The 19,504-nt window shown below is 43.1% G+C and overlaps 1 protein-coding gene across 1 annotated transcript in view; it reads left to right on the forward strand.

The window, feature by feature from the left end:
* LOC147727232 (annexin A1-like) overlaps positions 1 to 19,504 on the forward strand; it is a 221,803-nt gene that overhangs the window by 102,320 nt on the left and 99,979 nt on the right. Inside the window, exons 5-6 of the mRNA XM_086961277.1 lie at positions 8,227 to 8,340; positions 11,384 to 11,474. Of these exons, the coding sequence (XP_086817403.1) occupies positions 8,227 to 8,340; positions 11,384 to 11,474 (205 nt within the window). The remainder of the gene's footprint in view (positions 1 to 8,226; positions 8,341 to 11,383; positions 11,475 to 19,504) is intronic.

A 19,504-nucleotide genomic window follows, 5' to 3' on the forward strand; every position in this document is an offset into this window, starting at 1 on the left:
AACAGCCTTCTGAAGCTAAACTCAGACAAGACAGAAGTCCTCATCCTCGGCTCTACCCCCTCGGCCTGGGACTACTCCTGGTTGCCGACCACACTGGGAACAGCACTGACACCAACCAACCACGCACAAACCTGGGTTCATCCTCAACTCCACTATCTCCATGACAAAGCAGGTCAACGCAGTGTCATCCTCCTGCTTCAACACCCTCTGCATGCTCCACAAGATCTACAGGTGGATCCCCACTGAAACAAGAAGAACGGTGACCCAGGCCATCGTCAGCAGCAGGTTGGACTACGGAAACGCCCTCTATGCAGGAACCCTGGACAAACTCCTGAAACGACTACAACGCATCCAGAGCACCTCTGCATGCCTGATCATTGACTTCGATAGCTGCAGCCGCATCACACCCCACCTGAGAGACCTGCACTGGCTTCCAGTCAACAAGAAGATCACCTTCAAGCTCCTAACCCACGCACACAAAGCATTCCACAACGCAGGACCAGCATACCTCAACAAGTGACTCACCTTCTACACCCCCAATCGCCAGCTCCGCTCCGCCGACCCCACCACCGTCCTCCGCTTCCGAAGCGCAACCTCGAGTGGCAGATCATTCTCCCACCTCGCGGCCAAGACCAGGAACACCTTCCCCATCATCCTACGGCAGACCCAGGACCTACTAACCTTTAGAAGATTACTCAAGACCTGGCTATTCTATCAGTAGCAGCACCCCCCTCCGCCCTCCAGTGCCTTGAGACCCTCACGGGTAAGTAGTGCGCTTTACAAATGCTCTGATTGATTTATTGATTGATTGATTGATTGATTGATTGATTGATTGATTGATTGATTCTCCAAGATGTAATCCGGAAGTTCGGTTAAACAAGGTGCCACCATAAATCAAACATAAAGTTGGCTCCAGCATTTTAAAAAACGTTTGAGCTAGTATCCCTCCAAATAATTTTTCTGGCCCTACTTGGCTTACTAGCCTAGATTATTTAGCTTTCCAAGACTCCTTCCACCTCAGCAAAGCTGCCCAGATGCACCATCCCAGCAGTCTTGTCTTTTTACCCTTTCTCTCATAAATAGCTCTTTCCAAGACAAACAGTGAGAGTAATCGCGAAAACCACTGCTGAAACGTAGGGGGCAACGGATCGAGCCAGGCAAAAACAATGCTTATCCGCACTACAGCCATAGACAGAAACAGAAATTGATAAGCCAGATGTTGCAGTTCACCACTGATAACTCCAAGCAAGATCAAAGCAGGGGTTAGTGTAACTTCTAGCCCTAATGACTAGTCTAAGAAATTCATAATAGAGTCTAACAGATTTTCAAGGTGTGAGCAGGATGCGTAACAACAAAGAAGGATACACTGTTCACCAGGGAAGAAATGAATATGTGAACCAAGCACACAGAGGATAACAAGGAAAGGGGGGAATTCCCCTTTCGGAACTAAAACCCTCACACACCCAGCAGGTTAGGTGTCATGCTTCATCATCTGGGTTTTGCTCCTCGTCAGAGTGGCGCTGCAATGTCTGACGGGCACCCATAAAGGGGCTCTTTACCGGAGATCTTTTGTTCCTGCCAGTTGGTGCATGTGGCTCAATGTTGCTCGCTCCCAAACTCCCCAAATCTGGCGTGATCATAATTCCTAAATACACTGCTGATTCGGTTACTTGAGGGTCAGCCATAATAGCGTGCCTGTTCTTTATAATATGAGTTTTAGCTCTGTTTAGTGCATACCCTGAAAATCTACCGAAATCTTATGCTACCGGCTCCACCACCCTCAACGCGGTAGTAGGATTTGCCGTAACGATAGCAACATCGTCCGCATAGGCTAAAACTTTAGATTCAAGGACCTGACAAACAATAGACAGAATTCCATTGTTAACCTCAAATAGTCGAATTAGAGCATCAATAAATATAGCAAATAGCAGGGGCGAGCATGGGCATCCCTGCCTTGTCCCCCACTCAATAATAAAAGATGAGGTATAACCACCATTTAACCTTAGGGGAGCTGTGGGTGCCATATATAGAGTCTGAATGGCTTTAATAAAAACTTCCCCCAGCCAAACCATTTCATTGCTTCCCACAGAAAATCCCGATCAAATGCCTTCTCAGTATCCAATAGCATAGCAGACACAGGGTCCCCTGAGACCTCTGTAGCATCAAAAAGTGTTATTACTCGGCGGATATGCTGTGCTGTTCCCCGACAGATTATGAAACCATGTTGGCAGGGGTGGATTGTTTTCCTCATGATATTATTTAACCTTGTTGCCAAAGCCTTTGAAAAGATTTTAACATCACTGTTTAAAAGAGTTATGGGCTGGTATGAGCCTGGCTCCCTTGGTGGTTTGTCTTTTTTTTTTTAAACCACTATGTCCACCCCGGCCCATGACTCCGGTGCAGATACCCCCTTTGAGCTTGTCGAATAACCTCAATCAGATCAGGTCCTATTATTTCTGCAAACGTTTTGTGCAACTCTAAGGGGATCTGGTTTGGACCAGCAGCCTTACTAGATGGTAAATTTTGCAAAGCACTCATTATTTCCTCATGTGACAAAACCATCTCAAGTGCCCCCCTATCTGTTGGATCGATCCGCTACAGGGGTATCTTATGTAGATACCCTTGTATTGACATCGGCGTCTCTAAAGATTCTTTCCAATAACGCTGTCGATAAAATTGCTGGAATGTCTCTCCGATCCACGGGGAGTCAGCTACTATACCCCTATTAGCATAAAAAATTTCAGATATCTCTCTTGCAGCAGCTTTTTGTCTTAATCTCACAACCAGGGTATGCCCCACCCGCTCGCTAACCTCATGGCAATGCTCTCTTTTTGCCAAAAAAGTTCCTGCAGCTTTAACAGCAATCCATTCTCCAGCTTTAGCTTTATTTACAGCTAACTGTAGAATTATTTCCTCAGTTGGTCTACCCTTATGAACAGCCAAAGCCAATGCCTCTTCTAACTTAGTCAGCTCATCTCTAACTACATCCTCATGCTGTGCCTCTTTCCTTTGATGGTGCATGCTATAGCTCATTGTTTCCCCTGTAACCCCCGCTTTAAAAGCGTCCCAGACTATCCCTGCACTAGCACTCTCACGGTTGAAATCCCAAAACTCCTTGATCCACCCCTTCATATCAGACACATAATTTGGATCAGATAAAAGCCTCCGTTCAAAAGTTCAACCCGGAATTTGCTTAGTCCCAACAGTAAGAGTAACTGTAAGAACTAATGGATAATGATCAGAGAGTATCTGAAGATACTTCTTGATCCTAGAATTAGAAATGAACGGATGCGATACAAGTCGGGAAATGGCCTTTTGTGGTGCAGAGAAAAAAGTACTGCCGGGGTCTTTGGGTTTCAAATATGCCCATGCATCGGTAAGACTGTTATTACTAATCAGATTTGCAAGAGCAATGGAGACCCTTCTTTACCTACCCAAATATCTACTTCCTGAGGTACCCCAGTGCATCACCGGCCTATTAATATTAAAATCCCCACAGACAATCACCGGCGTGGACCACATTGGAAGTTCAGAGTCTAAAAATTCGAGTATATCCGGATTGTCTCCCGTTGATCCATATACTGAGCATATTGTGAGTTTTTCACCACCCATGGAGCATTCAGCCATCGCCTACCAACCCCATTGATCAGCAGATTTTCCTATAACCTTTACATCACTCCTATGGGTAAGAATTGCTACTCCTCTTGTGTGGGTACCCTGTGTAGTATTCACCATAAACTTGTATTCTAACTGTTCCAAGATACGACCTCTGATCCCTTCTATTTGAGTCTCTTGAACACAAAGTATATTTATGCCCTTTGCCTCTTATTTTGATCATTTAGCCCACATATGTTAATTGTAGCTATTCCTAGACTCATTATGTTATGCTTCCCCGACTCTTACCAAAACCCCCTCCAACCTCCTGCCTTTTAATACATCAGAACTTAATCTTGTTCTTACAGAGCTCATTCTACTCATATTTTTATTCCTGATGCTTGTCTCCATTCCTACCCTCACATATTGTACTATTTCGTGCTGTGCTGACCCCTTAACCAACCCATCCCTTAGACCCACCACCCCCACCCTCCCTACAACCCTTACAGGCAAATAGGTCAAGTATGACCTATATATGGCAGCCGATCTCACATCTCGGACAGCGCCAGACCTCTACCCTGAGGCCCCCCTCACCCATAAACCTGGATGGACTCACCCCTGTATATCAATCTAACCAGTTACAAAACCAAAACACCAACCCTTAAAACAATTAAATAACAACAAAAGCAGCTTTGTACCACATATCTCATATCCCATAGGCCATGTCACCATCCATCCTTAGTCAGCAGCAGTTGAGCCCCCTTGTATAGTACGGCCTATACCACTCCGCCCCCTGGCCTCCTTAAGCTCAGCGATATATTCCTGTGCCTTGATTTCAGAGAAAAACATTCTGACCCTCCCATTGGAGAAAAACTTTAGCCGTAAAGGAAATAACAGGAAAGCTTCACAGCCAACCCCCTGAAATGGAGTTATCATCTGTCAGAGTCTCCACCTCCACTCGACTGTAGAATGGCAAAAGTCAGGCCGAGCTAAGAAGGTATGACCCTCATGTGTCCGCTTCAAGTCAGGTCTGGCCCGATCTATTATCGCCTGCCTTAATAAGAAGTTTCCAACAAATATCAGAATAGCTCTAGGTCACTCTCCTTGACTGTTAGCCTGAATTCTCCTAAACGTTGGGAATCGATGAGCCCGCTGTATTTCCATCTCACAGTTCCAATGGGCAAGGTCAAAGAAAGGTACTTTTCAGCAAGGTAACGATGCGCTTTCATTATCGTCAGGTCACCATTAAATTCTTGGAGGACATTTTTCTTCAAGAATGAGTCAATCCATTATAGCGTCTGTTGACCTTCAATGCCCTCCGGGAATCCCAGGATTCAAAGATTTGAGTGCCTGGAATGGTTCTCTAACCTTAAAGCTGGCTACTTTGAGATTCATAGATGTCACATGGTACTCTAACTGAGAAATCCTTGTTTCAGCTTCCGTAAGCTGTGCCGGGATCTGAGCCAAGTTTTCCTCAATCTTTGTCAGGTGGGTATGAATTGCGGCAATCTCAACAAATTGGGAGGTTTTAACTCAGGAATTTCGTCCAGAATCAAATTAAGGAGACTCTTGGCGTCCCATTGCATGGAAAAAGAGCTACCGTCTACAGTAGGATTAATCTGAATTACATTATACCTGTCCTTAGCCTTAAAACCTTCTGCATCAGCTAGCACAGATGCCTCTGGTGAAGTCAGAATAGACCCTTCTGGGGCCGCCGGGATAAGATGACCCCTGGGCCATTCTCCAACTGGTGGGTGTATTACATCTGAGGTTGGAAGGATGGAAATGGGTGGAAGACTGCCAGTGTCGGTGTTTACATTTTCTGGGCCTAAGTCCAAAAGGTTTTTGGCTAAGAGAAAGTCGTTCCCTTCCAACTCCTGCTCGGCCCCAGCCAATGGCCCGCCTTGTTTGGCTTTGAAAAAATAGGGTACTTTCTAAATTCTGTAGAATCCCCCACTGCACCACCTGATGTTGTTTTTAGAGCAATGGAAATTGGTGAACCCGCCGTTAAGGAAGCCATCTCACTAGGGCTTATGGAGGAGTCGTCCGAATCCGCCAGAGCTGTTTCCTGAAGATTTTCTTTAGTGGCCTCAGCACATGCCATCTCAGCGAATTCAGATAGAAGAGGGAGATCTTCTCTAAGTGCGGCTGCATGGTTAGACCCCCGCTGTGTCCTGGCCTATTTGTTTTTTGGCTTTTTGGATCAGATTCGGAGACTCAGATTGGACAATTCCTTTAGCTTCTTCGGTGAGTTTTTGCATGATGTACTGCTTGCCCAGCCCTTCTGCCCCTCTGCCAGTCGCTGACCAGAAATTGCTGCCCAATTTACTTAAGGGACCCTGTTTAGCCTCCCCATTAACCCTCAACCAAGGTGAGTAAGGACGAAATCTTCACTTACCTCCTCTTGGCGAGAAACCTGGAGCTCCAGAAAAATGACCTCCAATCCTCATCTCCTGGGGGTCACAACCGCAGTCACAGCAGCAGTCAGCGTACAGCGTCCATGGGATCCAATCAAGACCAGAGGTATTATGGCTCTGAAGCTAGAAAAGTTTTTCCCTGCATCTTCACTCTCGCCAGCTCCAGAGTCCTCTATAACCAGCTGTTCTGATACTTCTGCATTACAGGGTCCTCGTGCTTAATGGTCTGGACGTCAAAAAGTAGCCAAAAAAAAGAGTCCAAAGGTGCATCCAGGAAAAGAAATATAGATTCCCTTCCCTTGAAATCGGAAGCTGCCGGTTGTAGTTACTCAGCCCTCAGCTAGAATATAAAAAAAATCCAGTTTCTGAAGCTCCGTGGCTCTGGAACCTCAGCTTTGTCAGCGGAGGCAGAGTTTTTTGCGTTGTGGCTATTGCTGGTGTCTGACGTCGAAGGAGAAGTGAGGGGGAGTGGTTGCGGCCTCTCTCTCAGCCGATCCCCATCATCTTCCCGTTTGAAGTCAATCTCCCTGCGTCATACTTGATGGGGCAGTGGGTCAGCCCACTTTATCCACTGGATCGTTTCACTTCGAGAAACTGCACAAAGCCTGTGCACAGTGTTCTCAACTGCCTAAAAAGAGTCGCTTTTCTCAGTAACAAAAGTTGTTCAAGGTGTTTGAATGCGCCTTTGGTTCACAGTTAGATGGTGATTTTCTCCATCGTCTTTGAAGAAAGTGTTTTATTGCCAATGTAGCATTGTAGCTGTCTGCAATTAGAGAGTTTTGTTTTGTTGCGATTTATTCAAACACACTAATAATAATCAGTTCCATGGCTCAAATTAAAGGCTTCTCATTTTTTAAAAAAAAGTAAATACCTCAGTGATGTTTTTTGATTTTACATTTTTAATTCGAGCATGTGGCAGCCACATTGAAGTGCTGCGTGTGTTTTTAAAATGTTGTTCTGTGGCAGATGCTTACATTTAAAAAATGAGCACGGGACCAGTGAAGGACAGACCTAATTGCTTGGCCACTGCGTGTTTATATTGTGTGATGTCAAGGGCATAACTCTGGCTGGATAGAAGACTACATGAAATAATTAGAAAAAAATGTTCTCACAAAAAAGAGAATATTCCGTGAATTTAAAATGCTGACGATAATAACTAATATTTGCCTGATAAGTCTGTTGCCAAATTAAATGTAAATAAACTTTGTGTCTGTAAAACCATTTTACGGCTTCATTGATTGGCAGAGTGGACCCTCCTCTGCTGGTGACATAAGCTGCCAATAGCTTGGGATAGTCAAGGGTGAGACCCTTTTAGGATAATGCACAATCGATTATATTGTTTGCTCATTTCCATTGAACTTACTAGACCAACACAGATCAAAACAAAAATGTGTAAAACCTAGAATATGGCTTCTCGTGGAAAGTAAGGATTGGTAACCCTGGTGCCTGCCACCAGAATAACCCTCAGATTTGTTGCCAGTGGCGCTCTGCTTTTGTTGTCACTATCCAGAGGCAAACATATGACTGAGTTATGATCCTAGGTAATAAATACTAAGCGAGACCTCCCTCGCCTACATTTTCCCTCCACGCTCGAAGGGTTGAAGGGTTCTGCGTTAAAGATGTAGGGGGCATATTACCAACAACTAGCGATAATTTTTGTCTCTAACTTGTTTAGAGACAAAAATTATCGCCGCACATCGGCGATTTTTATCGCAGATAAACCTTGCTATTAACAAGGTTTATCGCAAATGCGATAAAAAACGGCCGAAATGCATGAATATCGCTGAAAAGTCCGCGATATTCATGCATTATCGAGCAAATGCTCTTAGCCATATTATCCACCTCCCATTGGATAACATGGCTAAGAACTGCTCAGGGCAGGTGTTAGCTTTTGGAGATATTCCCGCTTAGCGCGAATATCTCCAAAAGTTGGTAATAGGAGATAGCGATGTTAGCGACTGTTTTCAGTCTCTAACATCTTGGCACGCCCACTTTGCATCTCATTAGTGATAAATATCACTGACATGCAAAGTGGGGCCCAAGATGGTCGCTATCTCCTACTAGCTGTCGCTAACTGGTGTTAGCGACAGCTTGGTAATAGGGAGATAATTTTATCTCCGCTTTCTTGGCTTTTAAAGCCAAAAAAGCGGAGATAAACCCCCTTGATAATATGCCCCTAGGTTCTTGTTGTAACTGTAATGTTCTTTCTCTGCAGATTCTGGAAGATTCTCTGAAGGGCGCCCTCTCGGGCAATTTGGAAGCAGTTGTCCTGGCATTGTTAAAAACACCAGCGCAGTTTGATGCTCAAGAGCTTAGGAATGCCATGAAGGTAAGGAAATACAGTCGATTGATTCTTCATATGATTGTCCCATCACCAGAAAGTTTATTTCGGATTCGAAAATCTTCAAAAATCACACACATCATAATTATAAACACACCCATGTGAAAATATATAAATACGAAACTTCAGTTAGCAAAGCTGAAATACCATTTAAATGAAGCGCATTATATGTCCATTAAAAGATAGTTCATCAATGTATTAAAGGTCATTCCCATGTATAAAAAAGTTTTAAAAAACAATGGTGAAATGACATATGATCTTAAAGTGCAAGTTCTTAGCAGCAATCCATAATTAACACTAGCAACAAACATTCGTACGTCATCATACAGGATCAAAGTTTATGAACGGTGTAAGGCAACATTTTACTGTGTTAGAACTTCAGTACACATTATAACCATTCTGTGCTGTAGTTCGATTTCAGCATAAGGGCTTTCTTACAAATAGTCCATGCAGAGAGCAAAAACCTTGCAACACTGATATAGAAGTGTAGAAGTGTAGAAGTGGAGAAGTGTGGCTCAATGGTTAGAGCAGCAGACCCTGATGCAGAGGTCTGGCCCGGGACCAGGGTTCAATTCCCCGCCTCGGCGGGTCTTGGACTCTAAAATTCCACGGACCTGAGAATTCTTGCCTCGGTGCCTACTCCAATCATGGAGTCCCACTCTGCAACTCTGGGCATTAGCTTGCTTAATCTCCACAACGGCCCCCACAACGCTAAGGATGCCTGGCCTCCACCTTGGGGTGCCCACGAGTGGACGCCTCACAGGGAAAGCCAGGATGGGTTCCACAGCAGTATTCATACAAGCGCCATGAGACCCTTACGGGTGAGTAGTGCGCTATACAAGTATCAATTTCCATTTTATATAAATCTTCTTGTCAGTTTCCGGTTTCATTATTCACAGAGCCAGTTCACGCTCTTTTTGCCTTACAAGAGACACATCGGGTTGATCCACTTCTTACGTGGGTTGACATAGGCTTTGCAAAAGAAGAGGTTGTGTAAAGTTTCCTCCTCAGAATTACAAGTGAGACATCTAGTGCTACTGCAATATTTGGTGCCCAAATGTATACAGAAACTGCTGATGGGTAGCATTCCACATCTACAACATATGAGTAACTGCTTCACTAAAGGGCACATGATCTTGTCCTCAGAAGGCGCGAAAAGAGGAACTACTTTGATATCCAAAAGTTGCCTTTAGAACTACCTGACTACATTTTCTAACTTCATCATCCCATAGATAGGATCGTAATATGTCTTTTAGCATGGAACTAGGGTTAGAGGCAGCAGCGTTGGGAGAGTTCCAAAGAACACCTAAATCATGCTTGCAAGTCAACTCCCTGAAATGACTTAGCCAAGGAATCTTCCTCAAGCCATTTGGACACATTAGATCTGCAAGAAGAAACCTGTATGGGATCAGTTCATCAGTGGACCATAGTCTATATCAGTACAACAAAGGTTGAGTTTTCCATACTAAGGCAATAGAAAGAATCCCTGTATCCGTGAATTGCGGGAGGAGTGGGGTGCTTTGGGCTAGGTTGAGCAGTGCCCGTACAAATTTATTTTCAATAAGTGTCAGATTATTTACATTTTAGTGGCCCCATAGCTCTGCACCATTTAGGGCAGATTCCTTGGTCTTGGTAGTATGTATCTCTTGGGCTGGAGAGAGTGGTTTATATTTGGTCTTGTTTAACGTAGTAAGAATTGCGCTAGCCTGTAGTTGAAGCTTTATTGCGCTCTTCTCAAGCTGCAAAGGCCAGGCAGGGTTGTTAGTAAGTTTAGCCCTCAGATATTTAAAGACTCCGCTTTGGACCCTGATACTGCATCTCAAAAAAGAATAGGGGGTGAAGGATTGGATTTTTGTCTGTTGGATGTTCAGCTCCAGGTCCCTTTCAGTGCAAAATGAGAGAAAACAGTCCTGCAGACTTGCAACCCTGAGGAGGTTCTAGAGCTGAGCACAGTTTCTTCCACACACAGGAGTGTCGAAATCTTGAGAGCCCAACATTCTGGTGCATCATTACCTGAATATATAGTTCACTAAGTCACTAATTTATAAGGAGAAGAGAGTTATCAATGGAACTACATGCTAAAGTGAATCCATTCAAACACGTAGTAATACGCACTTTAGAAATGAACATTCAGTGAGCTGAAGAGAAAGTATGTGATTCTTAAAAAAAAGGTGTTATGATACCTTTTTGTCTAGTGTAAGAGTAGCATTATGTCTAACAGAACAAACATTTAAGGACAGCAATATTTAGCCTTAAATTATGAAATATGCAAAATAATAACATATCATTGTTGGCACTGGAACTTTATTGATTAGGATACATATGTGTGAGGAAAAGAAATAAAGGAAACACTCATATTGTTAAACAGAGTGTGAAAGAGATAGAGAGATGTATATAATTTCAATGTGTTTGACCTTTATTTTCTTAATACAAGCATGTTTTGAATTTAGATTTCTATGGATTATGAGCTTTTATCTACCGTTAAATCAATTCTTATTCAAATTACCTTTTATGATATCATGCCTTTGCATCTAATGAATGAATAATACTGATTCCTGACATGACAGTATTGTCACTCTCATTATTAGCCATTCTATGTTTTTCGGCCTTAGAATGTGGAATAACAAGTGGGATCCGCCTTTTGACTGGTAAATCACCACATGTAGTTCGTAATCCTACGTACATTTTCCTCCTGCCATGAGTGGGAGAAAAATGTGCATGGAATCACATTTAATTATACCACATTTTGTTTTTGTCTTAACCCCAATGTCAATAGTGTAATTTAATCCCTGGAATCTGGTTGACATGTTCCTGCATCTCGTATAATTTCATTTGAGGAGAGAAGCATCACCACCGGTAATCATTCTCTGCCTGAGTTTGTATGAGGACCTATAGCAGTTTACGGTTCTTTTGTCTCTTCCTTTTTGTCTCTTCCATCTGCAGTTATATTCAGGCATTCTAACTAACTCGTTTTACAGATTGTTATATGAAGTGTCTGATAAATTGAGTCTGACCATGTCATTTTCTTCAGGGTTTAGGAACAGATGAAAATACTCTGATTGAAGTCTTGGTGCCAAAAACCAACAGAGAGATTAAACAAATTACTGCTGCCTACAAGGAAGGTAAATTAATGTTCAATCTTTAGAGAATTACCCAAGTAGATTTTACAAATGAATACCTTTGACATTTAAATAACATTACCTGAGAATATAAATGTTTCCAAACTAATGGTTGTACTTCTTCATAACCATTCCAGTAAGTATCTGGAAGAGAAAAAGAAAATAAACATGAGTAGACATATATAGAAACATTGGGGGCTGTGCCACCTACAGTGAGCATTCCAAACACTAATTTAAGACACATCCTCTGTCAAATATTTACGTCGATTGGTGTCTTCAACAGTTGAAGAGCTTGAGCAGTGCTATTTTACCACATAAGGCACTGTTAAATAATTGCTTGCCACAGGAACCTTAAAGGTATGTGCTGTTTATGGCTAAAACTGTAGCTGCATTTGTTGACATACCTACAGAAAAAAACAGATCATAACACAGCAACACACAAAGTAACATAACACAATTAAAACATAACAGGACACAATAAAATAGTCAAAACAAGACACAACAATTAAAGTACACCATTATAATAGACATATACGTTCTTGTCACACTAAGTTAATAAAAGGTCTTTGCACCAAGGACTAGCTTAACTAACCACCAAGGACATTAAAGAGCACCTATGACATTTTTTTTGTGATCCAGCACTTCCAGTAGTTCGGCGAAAAGTCTGTCAATCAGTAGTGCAGCGGTATATTTTTATGGGATAAAGGTTATGCTTTTCAACCCTTCACTTATGAAGTTAGCACATCAATAGCCCTTCTCGATAAAATATTTGTTCAGAGATCAAACAGACTTTAGAAATGTTAATAAACCCTTCAGCTAATAAAATTGTGAAACAGGAAATGTTACTGTAAATCATACTTCTTTAAAATTTTAAAATAAACAGTGTCTATTACATTGACAAGCGTCTAATGCGGACATTAGTAAGTACATTTTATTTCTGGATGGGGATTCAAAAGTGCTGGCAACAATTTTCATATCGACCTAGATTTCAGAGCAGGAGAGAAAGAGTAGGTGTAATGGACAAGCCCAGCTCTTCGCTGAAACATTGTGGGTCATGTTTTCTTAAAGACTTAAAGAAAATTATAGAAAAAAAGGCATTCCGAGCACCATTTTTAATTATCGCCTATCCCACTCCGCAAGGAATGGATAGGGGAGAATTTTTGTGGGCAAAAAAGTTCTCAAACCATCGGGCGGATTTCCGACAGTTCACGTGAACACAAGCACGCGCTTTTCCCTCGCCTGCCCCCGAGAGCTTCACTTCAAAGGGCTCCCCCGCCCACTGCTTCACACTTCACGGCCGCCAGGCCGTGTCTCGCATTTCTCCCCCCCCGCCCCACATCAATGCCAAGAGCTTGTTTTCTTTTCCTTTTTTTCACTGCTTGCGTGCCTGTTAATGGTCTGGTAGGCTGTTTCCTGACAGCTTCACTAATATTACCACGCATGGAGCGCAGATGTTGGCAGTCGCCCATACTTTGCAAAACACCATGCCTTTACATCTTAAAAACTGTTGAGTTGCAAATATACAAGCTTTTTTTTTTTTAGCAATCGGATTTGCTAATGGTGGGTGTGGTGGTCTTTTAATTTGGTGTCTCCGGCCTTTTTTTTCCTCTCACCACGACCCTGTCTAAATCACTGGCTGCTCAACCTTATCCACCCCAGCCTGCTATGCCGAACTACACACGCATTTCGAAATTCGAAGTTTGTCTCTTGTATAAATTAGTGTAGTCCTAAAATCGCATTTCGGCGGTCGGGGTAACCCCTCTGTGACACGCACCCCTCCCCTGATAAATAGTACATTCCAGTAGCTGCGTCGGGTCACTCTACCACCCTCCTCTTCAGTAGCGCCTGAAAGGCAGGGGGAGCCCTATTATGGTGCTCAGTCCTTCGAGGCCTTTGCCTTGGACTGATAAGGCGGCCGAGGCCCGGTATAGGGGCTGGAGCCCGTGAGTTACTCATTATCTGTAGTAATACAGGCCAGCCATCGGGGCATTCACAATGACAGGAACTCAAATGGAGTGAGGACTTCCAGCGCGCAGGCTGCAGATACCGAGACGGGTTCCTTCCTCCCGCTTTAAGGCAGGGTTAACCCCATTTTTATCAAGACAAACAGGGGCCCTCCTGACCTCCCGATCCATCATCTACACTGTGCAGACTGCGCGCCTTCGTACAGCCTCATTATATTTAGCCTGTTTCCTTCAAAGCCTGCAGGAAGAGGAAGCAGCTTTGCTGGAGTCTTTCCAACAAGCCCCAGGAGCTCGGGGAACAATTGAACCCATTTCACAGCAGCATTTCCGTATCTAGTGTTTCAGCACTGAATCTTAACGACCCCTGATGCAGGGAAGTTAGCTTTTTGTTGTAACAAATGGAGTGCGCGAGGAGGAGCGTTATTCCTGTTCAGATGAGAGTCCAGAAAACAACCCCCGTTTGCATTTTTTTGTAATCTTTCTTCTTCTCCTTTCTATTCTCCTCCGCTCCCTCTCGGACCTCCTCTCGCTCTCAGACCTCCTCTCTACATCTCTCCACCCCTCACCCGTCTCAAAGGGTATTTATTTTTGCAGTTTTATATAGCGCGAACTCATCCCGGAGGTATTGAGAGCTTTGGGTGAGCAGAGCACCAGTTACATTGCAACATTTTTGTTTGGCACAGGCAGATTAAGTGATTTGCCAAAATCACAGGATGTTGAACCGATGCCAAGACTCAAGCCCATTTTCCCAGCTCCCAAGTCTACAGTGCTGGCCGTTAGACCACATCCTCGCCCCTTAAGGGGCAGGGGTGGGCTTCATAAGGGTACCATCACTCGTCGCCGCCACAACATCATTCAGAGCCACCACAGCATCAATCTGTGCAACCATTCAACAACAACTGATTCAAATATGTTCTCTCAATGTTTCAAACTTTATTACAAACTAGCAGCCCGCCCCGGCGTTGCCCGGGGGCAGAAGGGGGCTGGGGGTTGCATTTTGAGCATTTGTTTAGTCCCGGCCGGGCCCCCCGCCCTCCCGCCCCGACATTGCCTATACCGCTGCCCGCCCGCCTGCCTCCCGCCCGCCTCCCGCCTCTGCCTAGCAGCCCGCCCTGGGGGCAGAAGGGGGCTGGGGGCTGCATTTTGAGCATTTGTTTAGTCCCGGCCGGGCCCCCCGCCCTCCCGCCCCGACATTGCCTATACCGGTGCCCGCCCGCCTGCCTCCCGCCCGCCTCCCGCCTCCCACCTCCCACCTCTGCCTTCCCTCAGCCGTGCTCCGGACTTAGCCCCCCACTCCCAGGCCCCCGCCAGCCCCGACATTGCCCGGACCGCCTCCCGCCTCGCCTTACCTGAGCCGCCGCGCCACTCCTCGCCGCACGTAGCAGCTCGTCACCACTCCTCCCCGCCTGTTGTCATCACGCAGGTGTAGGTCGCGGTCAGCGCAACATCGCGGCCGGCGCTTGTTTTAGGGGACTACTTTGTTTTTAAACTTTAATTTTTTAATTTACGTTTCTTTTTTATTTTATGCAGCCTATGTCTATCTACACACCCTGAGGATTACAACAATGTATTGGGTGTGTGGATTGGCGCTGTGGTTCCCGAGTTTACCTTGCCAAAAGGTTTCTGTTCTCTCTTTATAATAGTAGTATAGATGTAACACATTTTTTTTAATAATTCACTTCTGTTCTTGTATTTTCATCACAATAAAATACACTAAACATAATCTTCCAAAAAGTGATTTGAAAAAGTTTAAGCTATTGCCATTATGAATTACAATAACTTTTATTTACGTATTAATTATTGAAAAAAATACAACCCATTGGTATTTTTAATATTAATACATCTAAGTCATGTAAATACAACACATATTGCATTACAAATGCTATAGGTGTCACGTTTGCAAAAGTTAACACTATTGACATTGTAAATTATAAAGTTATTAATTTCACTATTTTCAAAACAAAAATATAAATACAAAATTTGTCATTTACAATACTAATACCTCTAACTTTACTAATGCGAGACCTATTGAATTGCAAATGTTTGTTTAAACAGACTGGCTTAACAGAGAGAGGATGTATAAGCAGGTCTGAAGAAGAACGATAGAAACATTCTGTTATATCAGGATTTGTCATGCTGTAGAAGTTGAGTCCAGAAAAATATATGTGCCAACTATTTTGTTAAGCATTTCAGTCTGCTATTGGGTGGTGCTGAAGTATGTTAGAATTCTTTGCAAAATCCCATACCCTCAGGGATGGTCACTGTTTATCAAAATATCCACTGATACTCTTGCTAATAGGAGATTGCTCAACTTCACGTTGTAAGAAATGTTTCTCACTCGCTGGATGTATCCTTAGGATTCAAGTTATGTCATTATGTCTGTGTTCACTTTGCCCCCATATGAAAAATACACATTACTTTAGCTATTTACACATTGTTCCAAGATATCCAACACCACTGAAATGTCGGAATACACATTGTGTGGGTATGGAAAGCACATTTGCCTTGCCAGAAACTAGTTACAATATTTTGTTTTATTATCATTTTTATTTTTATACTTAGTTCTTTAAAATTATAGGAACAATCATATTTTAGTAACATGAGTGTTTTTACATTTAAAAAGCTACATCTTCAGTGTTGTCCGCATCCAATAGTATGATTAAACAGTGAAACACTGTGTCAAAATACAATTTACATTTCTTTTGAATAGTTCACTTCTTCTGAGTCCTATTGCTATCTTCTGGCACTTTGATAAAGTCGAATAAAAGAAGAAGTTTGACTGTTGATGTATTCTCTCATTCAAATTCAGTACATGAGCCCGAACTACAGGCTGTTCCCACCCATATTCCATTTTAGTCACCAGAACAAAAGTGTAATGAGTTGGGCTCCTAACTTGAGTGAGTCCAACATAATGTGCTCTGCCATTCCTACCTAAAACCTAACAGTGTTTATCTAGTTTCTTGATTTTGTCACCAAGCACTTTTATCAAATAAGATGAAACATACTCAGGGCCTGATTCACAAAGGTAAACTTAAGTTTGCTATTCTTATGGTATTCACAAACTGCAAGTTTAATTTTACAAATAGTATTTTTAAGACTTCTGAGACTTTGTAGTTGGGTGGAGAACTCTGCACATTAAAACACAGGGCAGGACATCCATCGCTACACATGGCTGCAAAGGGCAGCCTTCGTCAACCATGCAAGGCCTCAGATATAATAAATTGTTTATTTGATAGTTGTTAGTAGTTCCCAAAAGACCCTTTTATTGTGTTTTTGGAGGTATATTGTGCTTTTGCTTTTTGGGGGGGTATTTTTACTTTAATTTTACAACTGTTGTGGCAATGACCACTTATAAAGTTTTTTATTAATGCAGTTCATTATAATGTTCTTCCATTTTTTCATTCCCAAATTTTGGGGTTTGTTCTCTCCGCCATATCTTGATTTGTATTCCATGCATTATAGTTCAAACTCTGTTTTCTATTTCTCCAAGGCTCAGCACTTCTACAAGAACACTTTACGGAGTTTCATCTCCCCAGCTTCAGTAGTCAATCTCACCCACCTGCTCCACATGTTTTCCCTCTCATGCTTTGACTTCAGGTGTTATTGCATGGTTGGTGTCTTTCTTAGTCAGAAAGTTTACACGTGACTATCCTGGCATTCAATTTCTGCTTAACTGAGGGATGACTGCCTTTGTTTGAAATTGGTTACCAGCAAATGCTACCAGCTGCAATTGCCCATTAAAATGGCAAAAGTCAGTAGACTCCACTACAGTTCTGCAGGCTGTAGAAGAATTCCTGCCCTAATTACCAGGCATGTGGAATTAGTGGTCCCGAGTTTAAAACCATGGGTTGGGTGCAATGAAGAAAACGTTGATTTTACTATGAATGGCCCCCTAAAAATGTAATCTGATCCCAGGGGACACCTATGGTGATCTTTCTATGTGGATGAGGTTATGTTTTTATTTTTGTTTTACCCCCAAATATGTATATACTCTATACACTGTCCTCTGATGCCAAATTAAAGAAACAAACAAATCTAATTTGTCAGGGTCCCTTTTTCTTCCATTATCAATTTTAACCAGACCAGCGTTCATAAGACTAAAGGCAATCTTGGGCTCACTGAGGCTACAAATATTCTGTCCTACCCACTCGCACAGGATGTGCGGCATAGCCCCTATGTCCTGAAAAGATATATGAAAAGGCCAAAGCAAATGGTGACCTGTAGGCCTTTGAGAGTTCTGCTGGGGGTATTTTCAGTCTTAGCGCGGGGACACGCTTCAGCGTATTCAGGCGCTTTACAAGCTTCCCTATTATTATTATTATTATTAGATGAAGTTAATAAAGAATCTTGATGAATGCATATTTGTGGACCCTTGTATGGGTCTACACCCTCAGTATGCAAGTGACCTTTCACAATGATTCGCAAAATGTTCAACTTTGTTTGGGTTCCTGCTTAAAAGTTTAGAACAAGACAAGGTTCTCCGAACCAACTTTCGATCAATAAATGCTAGAATTATACTGAATAGAAGCTAAATTAATTTGATAGGAACAGTTGTGGTAACAGTTACTGCATTCAAGGTTCTTCCTAAATGCCGGTGATTTCCTCCCTGGGTTTACAGTTCCAACAAAACACCCAAATCACAAGTGAACAATACAGAATGGGAGAAGCACTCGGTAAGTCGAATCACAACATTTGAAATGATCCCAGCAAAGAAATATAGTAACATTTTTTAATGCATTAGGTCTCCAAAACAACAAACTCCTCTTGTCTGATAAAACGTATATTCTTTGTTAAAGTAAGACTTATATTCTGTATTTTCATCTTGACAAGTTGAACTAAGACATGTCTAATTTGAACTTGTCAAGATGAAAATAAAGAACATAAGTTTCACCAGACAAGAGGAGTTGTCTATTTTAAAGACCAAACGGATTGATGAATGTTACTATATTTTGTCGTGTTCACTGAAAAGAGGCTATCTGCTGTTGGTTGAAGGTTTGCAGAGGGAGCCAACCATGGGTAGGCCACAGGACCTTGTCAAAAGTTGGGGCCCTTGGACAACCACTGCTGATACTCAGTCCACTGTACTCTGCTGCATTTACCCAGAAGATATTTCTTGGGGGGACCTAGACTACTCCCTATCAAGTAGACTGCTTGAACCTGGTGCTCCCACCTTTGCTAACATATCCTGCAAATATGTATTAATGTGGTAAGCCATCTGCAGTCTAATCCCCCAAATGTGCTTCTTGTGTCTGAAATCATAGTGACGTGCTGCGCTGGGGGCCCGAAGTCAGAGGTGAGTTGGCAATGGCCACGCCTAGCGAGCTTTGGCAGCCTGGACTGGTGTGGGCGGCGAGCCAATCTTAGTCGGTGCCTGAGGTGCTGCGCTAGCACGGCAGACACACTGCTTCCATTGTGCCCCCCTGGCTCTAAACCAGAAGTGCAACCACAACTTGGGCAATGATGTTGCAATCCCCGCTCTGAAATGATACGTTTGTGTTTGGCGGCATGGGGGTACGTGACTTGTAGATTATCCTGATTGTCTGGCCTCTGGAGTTTCGCCACTTCCCCTTAAGCGAGTTCAGTGGTGGCTGCTGGAATGAAATGTGTACTTTGCATTGAAGCTTGGTTTTTCCATTCACCATCTGGGATGGTTGCTGCCACACTTTGAGTACCATTGCGCTCCGCTTGTCCAGCTTTAATTTAATTTAATTTAATTTTCTTTTATAGCGCTGGAATCAATCCCGTAAGGGTATCTCCGCGCTGAGCCAGCTATAGAGTTCTCAGTCAGTGCATCTAGAGGAATTAAGTGGACAGGAATGCTTCTTGGTAAAGAAGGGTTTTCAATGTTTTCCTGAAAGATAAATAGTTAGTAATTGATCTAACATCAGGTGGCAAATTGTTCCATAAGGCAGGTCCAACCGATGAAAAGGCACGGTCTCCTTGTCTGGATTTCTTTGTGATCGGAGGTTTTAAGAGCGTTTGGTTGCTTGAGCGAAGAGACCTGCTCGGCTGATATAACACCAGAGATTGAGACAGGTATTTAGGACCTACACCATAAATGCACCTATG

The sequence above is a fragment of the Lissotriton vulgaris genome, chromosome 3_1, assembly GCF_964263255.1.
Source record: "Lissotriton vulgaris chromosome 3_1, aLisVul1.2, whole genome shotgun sequence".
Taxonomy (NCBI): Eukaryota; Metazoa; Chordata; class Amphibia; order Caudata; family Salamandridae; genus Lissotriton; species Lissotriton vulgaris.